Below are 10,000 nucleotides of genomic sequence, written 5' to 3'. Positions count from 1 at the left end.
GCGTTTGTCGCGAAAAAAATCTACAACTGTTGGTTCGCGGCGCGCTTTAAAATCACCCAGTCCAAGCTGACCAAAAGTATTCTCTCCTACAGAAAGCAATCGCGAATTGAACGTAAGGAGCAAAGTGTGATTATTTCCCAAAGCTACCTCTGCTATTCCGTCACGTAATGCAAAACTTCTTATCCTGGGTTCCAAGTTGCTCGATCTCCAAAAATATGCAATTCCTTTCGCCAAGTCATCTTTGGTGTCCTGTTTTTCTTCAGATGAGATCATGAAAACAATTTGAAGCCTTTCCCGGTTATCTTTGAAGTACAAAGAAGGTTCGGACAATGAAATTTTTCACAAATGTTTTTAAGATTTCTCTTCCTAGTTCCCAGGCTCCTAAACTATTTTAGTGGTCGGTAGCTCTTTCCCAGCCCTGGGCCCGGTTGTTCGAAAGCCGATTAACTTAATCCAGGATTAGTGTAAACTTTTGTTTCATGTTTTCAACTTTTTGGTGAAAGTTTCTTTCGTTTACTTTTGTTTTTCAAGATTGACTTCTTCTAATGTAAAGTTTTTCCAAATATCAGCGTTGAACAGCATTTAGGAGAAGAGAAATAAACTCCTTGGTTAATTTTTAATCTGAGATTAGCGTTAATCGGCTTTTGAACAACCGGGCCCAGCAGTACTTTAAGGCAACGTTTGATGTTTTACCTTTGTTTTACCAAGGTGGTACGTTTCTCAATTTATTTACTTCGGTCAGGCACGAGTTTGAGACAATCTACAATCTTGGACAGAATAAAATGGAACAGAAATGCCCCCTACCCCCAAAATCAAAGATGAAGCCGCGCCATTTTCCCATCATCGGTTTTGGGGGAAGAGGTCGTCTCAATTTTCCATTTAATCTGTGCCACTGATTGTAGGTCGTATTGCTTTCTCAAGGGCAACCCTAAAACCAGGTCATTGTTTTATCAATACAGAGAGTAAAAACTATCCTAAACATTCATAGAAGCTAACCTTAGGCCTAAAAACGTTTGTTTAGGCCTAATTAGGCCTAAGGTTAGCTTTTGTGAATGTTTAGGATATTTTTTACTCTCTGTATTGGTAAAACAATGACCTGTGATTCCGGATTCCGGATTCCGAGCTTTAGGGTTTCCCCTTTCTCAACAAAAATTGGTGCAACTATTCTCCCACAGATTTAAAACCGAGTGATTCACACAAGTGAATTCCGGTTATCTTTTTCCGCATCGCACATTCCTTCTTCCCTAGCTTCCATTTGAATGCTTTCCATACAAGTGGTCTGAGGGTCCGTTACAAAGAGGTTAATTTTTGGGTGTGTTCGATTGACCCTATTCCGGAATAATAATACGTAGAATGAGGACTTAAAACGGTATGCTTTGGCGTTTCCAAGCAACAAGGATAATAAAGATATGTTTAAAATAGCATTTTAGCAGGTGTCTGACAATTTTAATGTGAATCTCCGTTAAAACGAAGGGTTTCTAACTCCCATTCCATGTATTCCTATTCTAGAACAGGGTCAATCGAACGCGCCCTTCTATATATTTGCTCAGTCTCCGAGGGTGAGATTTCGTTTCCGTTCTCAGGGATAAGAGAGCGTCTTTTTCCGCAAAAACGATATTTCTTGTTTACAAATATTGACGTCATATTTTTTTTGATATTTGATTCAACAGTCAATTAGCTTCTGGTTGGCATATGAATAACAATGGTGACAACGAGAAATATCGGTATGGAGCGGTGTCCACAAGGAGAGGTTCGCCTTTTCGTGTACTGACTCTGGTTTTTCCTCTGCTCAAAAACCAAGTTACGAAAAAAAAATTGATATGAGTTGATGATTTGATTTCTGTATTTTCCCCCTCCCCCCACCCAATTAGTGCCCCAGTGTTGAATACAAGTGTCAAGTCCATTGTTATGTAGAGCGTCTTTGGATGGCTCTCCTGTTTCTATGGTAACCTATACGTCATAATATTACAAGGGTAATTGTTTTGTTGTAAGGTCCATAAGTCACTTGGAGTACCATTCAGGGAGTAATCGGGCGAGTAATTTCAAAATCCAGTTTGAAATTACGAACACGGTTACCACTGAATTGTACGACACAAAGTCCTATTTCTAATTAACCGTAACTAAAACAAAATGCGAGTCTAAAAAGTCTTTGGATACATATTTGTGTGAAAATTAATTATGTTCAATCTGTTTTGCAGACGGTATGAAAACATAGGAAAGAAGCAGGAATGACCCCATCCGAGCGCATGTGATTGACCCGCGAATGGCGTAGGTGTCCAATTACAGTTATCCAATTTGAACACGTGATCGCGCGCCAATTACGCGACAAATAGGCGCGTACAGAACCAATTAGATTCGAGAATTCTGCAATAGTTACGATTACATAGGTAATTAATGAACCCTTTTAAATAGTAAAATTTCTTAAACGTGTTGAAACGGGTTTCATTCACCTCAAAAGGTTTTCAGTCAAGGACATGCTCCGAACGCGACCAAACAGATGAAAACGTCACTGTAGGAGTTGAAAAAATTCATTTTTAATAAAAGAACAGTCGAGGTTTAATCGCAAAATAAAGGAATTGCGTTCGAGAAGAACGCATTCTAATCATGTGATGTCCTTCAAGTATCGATCGTGATGCCTTTAGTGGCACAAATAACCTCGATTTCATGTGATAGTGTCACGACTTGCCCAAGGGACTAGGGAGCATAAGCACGCGCGTTTTTGAGACGCGGACGGCAACCGGAAGAGAACATTTCGCGTGGTAGGACAATGGTGTCTCCCACATTTTTATATTAATCATCCCTAATGGAGAAAAGATACTTGGTAATGTAAATGTGCTTGAGTGAAGACAAGTTAAAAGGGAAAACAGCTCACTTCCGGTTGCCGTCCGCGTCTCAAAAACGCACGTGCTTAAGCTCCCTAATATTGAACGCATCTCACTAATCCTTGATTACTGCTAGTATATAAAAAATAAGGGGACATATCTTTAAAATGTTGCCACCGGTTTCCAGTGAGAACATCGGTTGAAATTCCCAGAGGATTAATTGGGTATACCATCATGTCTGCAACTCGGCAGCCGGCCACCGAGACGTGAAATGAAAATGCTGACAAAAACTGCACATAGGATGCATTATCTTTTACATTTATTAAATAATTTATGTACAACATTTGCCAAGACTGTATCCAACTTTTGTTTTTGTTTTTGTTTTTGTTTTTTTTTTTGTTTTTTTGCGGGGGGGGGGGGGGGGGGGTAAAAAGCGAACACAAAATGCTTGCTTATCCATAACAACCGTTCAGTCCATATCTTTATCAGACTGCAAACACCAATTTGACAACCCAGTCACAAAACAAGCATCATTTGCGAAATTCATTTGTTTTCATCCTGGACGCCATCAGTGGCTTCGTCAGTCTCTTCGGATTTTTGCCCCTCCTCAACCTCTCCTTCTTTCTCGTCCTCTGCAGGTTTGCTTTCCTCCGCTGTATCCCCTTCTTTAACCTCTTCAGCATCCTGTGGGTTGTCTTCTTTGACTACATCACCTCCGCCCTCCTTCACCTCTTCTGAAACCACACCCTCCTCTGGTTGGTCTCCATCATTAGCAGCCCCACTCATCTCTTCCGATTTCTGTCCTTCGTTTGCTTCGCTTTCATCGACCACTTTTTCCTCAACAGCCTCTTCTTCAACTTCACCTGCTTTGCCTTCTTCAGTTGGACCGTCTTTAACCTCCTCAGAAATTTCAGCGTTGTCTTCAGCGTCGGGGTTTTCTTGTACTGGTGGTACTTGGCTTTCCGCATTATCTTCGCTTTGTTGGGTATCCTGTGATTGTACCGCATCCATGACCTCTTCCGGCAAGTCATCTGCAGGCTTAGTCTGCTGTTCATCAACAAGAATGCCATCTGAAAAAATCAACGTTAATAGACAGTAAACACCAATAGTTTCCACATAAATATCCCCTTGCCCTTAAACCAACAAGGAGTTAAAAGCACAAGCGATTTATCAACGGTGACCGAAACTGAATGAGGAGTTTCACATTTTTACTTGCCCTGGCGCGACAAATCTCGGGCGGAACTACCCAAGAGCATGAAAAAGTCTACTTAGTTGATGTTAGTTGATGTCTATCAACTTTGCTTAATTTCCCTAACAAGCACCTTATAAACACGCTTTTCACATGATTTCCTCTGGTTCAGAGAAGTATTACCCACTTTCGCCTGAATAAAAAGATGTTTTGACGCAAGAAAGGGAGGTGCAATTCACAGCTCCCAGATCATTACAACTGCATTTTTACAAAAAGAAGAGGTTAAAATTAACATTTCAGTGCCTACAAGGTTCGACTGTTTTTGTTTGCCTTTTTTTTAAAGAGAGCAGATAGCTGTTCAAACAGTGTTCAGAGTGTTAGATATGATAAGGTATCCCGGGCAATTAAAGCACAGTAGATTAAAATACAATATTACCGTACCAATTTCAATCAGCGGGTCAACTTCGTGGGCTTTAGAGGTCTATTAACCATAGTTAAAAGATCAATGAGTTAGTTCATTATTAAGAGTAGACTTTATTTAACTGTTCAACTGTTTATTAAAGCATTAATCGTAATTCTTTAACAACTGAGAAAGAGTGTTAATGTCATTTACTTCCCAGTTATGGATCTTCACCTTTTTTTGATTGTTATTATTTCTGACTGGAGATCTTAACTTTTTTTTTTTTTTTTTTTTAATAATAATTTTATTTTTTAAATATGCACACTTACACCATAAAACATTGCAAACTACAGTGGAGATCTTAACTTTACGGTACTGCGATTTTTATAATTCTGCGGAATATAAGCGCCAATGGCCAAAATGAGTTTTGGCTTCCCTAAATCAAACTTCCGACGCCAAGCCGAGAGTTGACCCGAAACTACGGATGCCGAAAACAATAGACCATTTCCGAGTTCACGTCTCTTCAAAACGCGTCTAAGTGCGAAGTTTCTCTTGGTAAAGACGTGTTTCCATATCTCAAAGTGCCCTGAGGACGTGAGGTACCTGGGAATGAAATTAAATCACTGGAATCGGTCAGTGTAAAATGCAGACTGAGGTTATAATGGAACTGTTGAAAAAGAAAGCCCAAACCCCTTAGAAATGCTAACCTTAGGCTTAAAAAAATATTAAGGCTTAACTGTTAGCATTCCGATTCTAGGCAGCTCACGTCCAAGGGCACTTTGAGATATGGAAACAAGTCTTTACCGTTTCTCTTAGGAAAATTTGTTTTCATTCATATGCAAAGTAAACTAGTTACCATCACAAAAACTTCGCGCTTTGCCAAGCTTTGAAGAGGAGGCAGATACGAACTCGGAAATTGCCCAGTGATGCATGATATCCTACCAATTGGCATTTTCAAATGGTTTCCACGGTACATTCGAAATGGACGCCGATGGAAAGCTATGGAATCTGTACAAATCTCGTTACTGAAGAACCTCCAAAAAGATATAGAGGATATTACATGGCCGCGCGGAGATACAAAATTTCTCTTCGAGTGTTGAAGAATATTTCACGACTGAGCGCAGCGAACGAGTGAAATATTTTTCAACACGAGAAATGCGCATCGAAAGGCGCGCTTTTTATATGTAACCCTAGCAACAGTGATCTTTTCACGTGTGAAGATAACGTGTTTTTTTCACGTGTGAAGATATCATGTTTTCGCGCGAAAGCTCACTTAGCATTTCATTGGTGTTTATATAATAAATAATAATAGTATTCGAGCTGTGAACTAAACAGGAGGCGGAGTCGATCTTTCCAGCTATGTTTGGAAATTTGAATTGGTGAAAGCAGAACTGAGCCCACAGATGGAAGCCAAAACGCAGTTTGGCGCTTAGCGCTTGAAGATGATATTCCGTAGAATTATAAAAATCGCAGTAATTAGTTCTTTATTTTTAATCTGATCTTGCCTTGAAAGTAGTTAGGTCATAGTTTGAAAAACGTCACCGCTACAAATAATAAGAATAATTACACGGAAACGAGTCAATTTTTTTTATATTTAGTTATAACGTCATCAGTTTCCTCAAGAGCTACGAAGTCAGAAATCATTGCTAATAAACGAAGTTGTCATTACGTTAGGATAGTTGATTAATTTAAATATTGACAATATTGTATCTACCAAAAACTGCAATTTAGTAAAGATTTTTTTTCAAAGCGCTTGCAAGATTGCTGTAAATTACAACGATTCATGTCTTTAAAGATCCCGTTTAAAGCCTATGTTTCAAATAAAAAACGATTACGAACGATTGTTTTCATTAATCCACGGCAAAATTGAGCAAATCACCGCCAAGAGCAACTCAGTCAGCTTATGGTCATATTTGAAACCCGGAAAGCTCCTGATTGCAAATCCTACACGCTGCCTCCTCCAGAGGCATTCCCAAGTTAGCTATGGTAAGAATATTGATGCTTTGGGGAATCTAGTTTTTACCTACTGCCGCTTTTCCATACAACTCTAATCTTAATGCAATCTGTTCGTTCCATGTCTTGGGTTTCAGCGTACAGTAGCGTGCTTTGACGGGGTAAACAAGCCAGTGACTCACAGGCGTGTCTCCATCGGAGTTACCATCAAACACCTCAAAAGAAAACAAACAACAACACAGTCTCAATCAGAGGCTGTTTTCACCAAAAATTCATGGCCTACAAATTCCCTGCTAGAGAAGGTCTCTGCGTTCGCTGGGCTGACGAGTACGGAGAAAGAGATCTCTGCCATGGGTCGAGACTCACTCTGATCCAACCCCCGTCCACAACCATGGACGGCACTCTTGAAACCGCATGCCCCATGCCATGTTTGCTGACTTTGACTTGAGCCCGCTGCATCTCGCGCACTCCTTTACAGTAATTCCGCTGTTGCTAAGTGAGCCCGCACAACATGGTCGCTAAGTAACCGCCGCGCGTGCTCAATACAGCGAGTTTCGACCCACGGAAGAGGTCTCTTTTCCCGCACTCCTAAGCCCAGCGAACGCAAAAGAAAAGACCTAAGACACACCACTAGAGAAACAAAGACACGAATGAAGACCTGACTTCTGGGAATTTTTTCGATGTCCATTCGAGTTACATGTCCTACACATGCTATCTTTGTAAACAACGTTTGTCTCTCCACGTAAATACTAGTCACTTCGCCACCAGAAAGTCTCACTATTAGTCAAATCGCCACCGAGTTTTCTTTGTTCTTTGAACGGGACAATGTCCGAGCATGATACCATTGTGATGGTGAGTTGGCTAGAAGCGAGTTATTCTGGTAGCGAAATCCCCGAACACCCTTCATAAGATTACGATTATGTCACGTTTGTACAACGTAAAGGTCTCCGTAGAGTCAAATAAAGATATTCTTCACTCACAACTCAGGTAGGGTAGGCAACATAGACTTAACTGATTAGATTGTAATGCGAGCGTTAGCCCTTCCAATGGAAATGGGCCCACACAAGGAGAGAGAAAAACTCTGACCAGGATGGGAATTGAACCCACGACCTTCGGGTTAGATCACCGCTGCTCTACCGACTGAGCTTCAAGGTCAGACGGGCGCAGGCCGTGGGAACTGAAGATGTTAAAGTCACGGCAATGAACATGTACAAGTAACGCTCACATGGTTCATATGGGGTAGAAAACTAGCCCTTCACATTACAATGTAATCAGTTAAGTCTGTTCAAATATAAGGGCTACACGGCCAACGTAAGCAAGATAGACTTTGGTTTTAGTGCCACGAAGGATCTCAGATTTCCATCAGTTAAAAAAAGGAGAAAAGATGATGTTTCAGTCTCGCGTTTTGCCGAAAACACGATGCTTAAATATGCCTATATTTTAAAAAACTTACGTCGATATTAGAGTGCACAGTTATTGCCATGAATATCCGTCAACAGCGAAAAAGAATATTTTGCATATTGCCCATGAGAGATTCCGGCCGTGAAGTGGCCTCCGTATAGAGCTTTGAACAAAACCTGGGGGGAGGGGGGTAAGAAGACTCGCATGTGAAAGGGGCGGGTATGCTCGTCGTCTCGCTTAGGAGTGAAAAAAAATTTCGGATTTTGGTTTCAAATAGGGTGTTCTGGGTTTGCCCATAACACCCTAAAACGCCAGCATACGTGGCCGTGAAGGTCTCGTCTGTTGTAGGGGTCAAAAAAGTCTGAGCCACGCCCAGATTGATCTCCTTTAGGAGATTAATTCAAAATGTCACCCCTCCCCCCCCCCCCCACCCTCGGGACAAAATTAGCATGTAGACTGACCTTTATCTCGCCATTTTCGTGATATTCCTGAAAGTTTTCCTGATCTTCACTGAATGCCAAGACATAGCTAACGACACGCTGCTCTGATCCCTCACCACCCCCCTGAGTGCTAACTTTTGTTATTTCTGCAACCTTCCCAAGATCAACCTGGAGCCACTGATTTTCGTCGCTTTGTAGTGGAACCCAGGCTCCCATCTTGTCTCCCTCAGGCTTGGCATTCAGGCGAGCCCTTGATGCATCGTGCTGCTCATCAAGTATGGACGATGCTTTGATAGAATCATTAGAAATGCCACAATTTTCCATTCCCAAAGGTTCACTGTAGGAATCTGTTTGAAATAAGCACAAAAAGGTGTACTGAGTTAAAATCACCCGACACCAGAGGAAACAGAGGCGTGGTTATAAGAGCTAATAACCTGGAGGGTTTTACACGATGGTTCATCTAGATTGCTCATGAATGCACAAAGAAATGATTTCTCAATTTGAGTAGTAGTACCTACTTGAATTTCCCAAAAGTTATTCTTGGTTTACGGGTGGTGTTATTTTTGGATGACCCTGTCGGTATATAGAGGATATTCCCCGCGGAGATACGAAATTTCTCTTCGAGTGCGATCGAGTGAAATATTTTTCAACACGAGAAGAGAAATTTCGTGTCTCCAAGCGGCCATGTAATATTCTATTTATTATATAAACACCAATGAAATATTAAATCATCAGCACCAGTAATCTTTTCACGTGTGAAGAGTTCGAAGATAGCTCACATGGTATTTCATTGGTGTTTACATAATAAATTCAAATCAGTTTCCCTTATCGTCTGCAACAAAAAAACACACTGACTTTTACACGAACTCGTCCGAGCACGACAACACTGTATCATGTCAGGAGCCCATCTGGAGCGTGCAACTTCCATACAGCGTCTGTGAAACGGCGTTTTCACAAGTAGGTTTATTTTTAGACTAGCCCTTCGCGCGAATTAGGTCAAAAAACAAAGGCAGTTCCGGTTCGGTGACCCTATAACGTCAGCTTAATTTCCTGTAATTGGTGATCGGGCTCCTGTGGGAGTCTCATTCGCGGGAAATTCAATCTAAAAATAACCTTACTTGTGAAAACGCCGTTGCACGAACACAGTAGAGTTGTAGGCTCCGGGTCATGGGTTCCTGATCATGTGATATCGCCTGGGGATAACTAGCAACTTTCTTCCGTTTCTGTTAAATCTAAAATGACTATACATATCTCTGTACTGTACTGGGTGTATGTCTTCATTTAATGTAATAAGCTTAAGTTCTCCCATAGCGTACAATGTAGATTATTGTGCACGAATGACGGACGTTTCGACCCCACCAAGTTCGCCCCCCAACATTTTGATTTCGACCCCTCGTCTTAACCTCATTCGCCCCCTCCATACATTGAAGAATAAACGCCAGATCGTTTTCTTAAAGGATGATAAGTAAAGATATCCCACCACATAAACAAATCATCTGCGCTCTGTGATCTACGACTTTTTTTTATCTTCTTTTCTTAGGGCGCGAAACCGGTTCGGTAAAGGTGTCGAACTCGAAATGCTAGGGGGCGAAACGTTCTGTTACCTTTTGCACACTTACCTGCACTGCACCCATAAAACTCGGTTCTCAGTGCAATACCCTCATTCCAGGTCTTTGGACACAGTTTCACAAACTGTGTTATGATTGGGCTCTTTAGACTTACAGCTACGACCGTTTCCTGATCTGAATTGCCCTCAAATACCTGTGAAAAGGAAAGTTGGCAAGCACAAACGTGT

At 41.2% G+C, this 10,000-nt stretch overlaps 2 protein-coding genes across 6 annotated transcripts in view; both read right to left on the bottom strand.

Annotated features, from left to right (window-relative positions):
* LOC138049597 (alsin-like) overlaps nt 1–366 on the bottom strand; it is a 50,516-nt gene extending 50,150 nt beyond the window's left edge. Inside the window, exon 1 of the mRNA XM_068895967.1 lies at nt 1–366. This exon is cut by the window's left edge and continues 1,445 nt beyond it. Coding sequence (XP_068752068.1) covers nt 1–273 — 273 coding nt within the window. The 5' untranslated portion in view covers nt 274–366.
* A 2,765-nt stretch (nt 367–3,131) lies between these two features.
* The window catches only part of LOC138049593 (thioredoxin domain-containing protein 3 homolog), a 33,007-nt gene continuing 26,138 nt past the window's right edge, over nt 3,132–10,000 (bottom strand). For 4 of the 5 annotated variants that reach the window (XM_068895958.1, XM_068895961.1, XM_068895957.1 and 1 more), the window contains 4 exons: nt 9,825–9,966; nt 8,227–8,552; nt 6,435–6,579; nt 3,132–3,892 (listed from right to left, as the gene is read on the bottom strand). In XM_068895958.1, coding sequence (XP_068752059.1) covers nt 3,366–3,892; nt 6,435–6,579; nt 8,227–8,552; nt 9,825–9,966 — 1,140 coding nt within the window. In that variant the 3' untranslated portion in view covers nt 3,132–3,365. Of the gene's footprint in view, nt 3,893–4,452; nt 4,493–6,434; nt 6,580–8,226; nt 8,553–9,824; nt 9,967–10,000 lie in introns of all 5 variants that reach the window. The other variant, XM_068895960.1, reaches the window with a different exon arrangement.

Source organism: Montipora capricornis, chromosome 5 (genome assembly GCF_036669925.1).
Source record: "Montipora capricornis isolate CH-2021 chromosome 5, ASM3666992v2, whole genome shotgun sequence".
NCBI classification, from domain to species: domain Eukaryota; kingdom Metazoa; phylum Cnidaria; class Anthozoa; order Scleractinia; family Acroporidae; genus Montipora; species Montipora capricornis.
The sequence above is the reverse complement of the archived record's forward strand: the minus strand, read 5'-3'. Positions and strand labels throughout refer to the sequence as shown.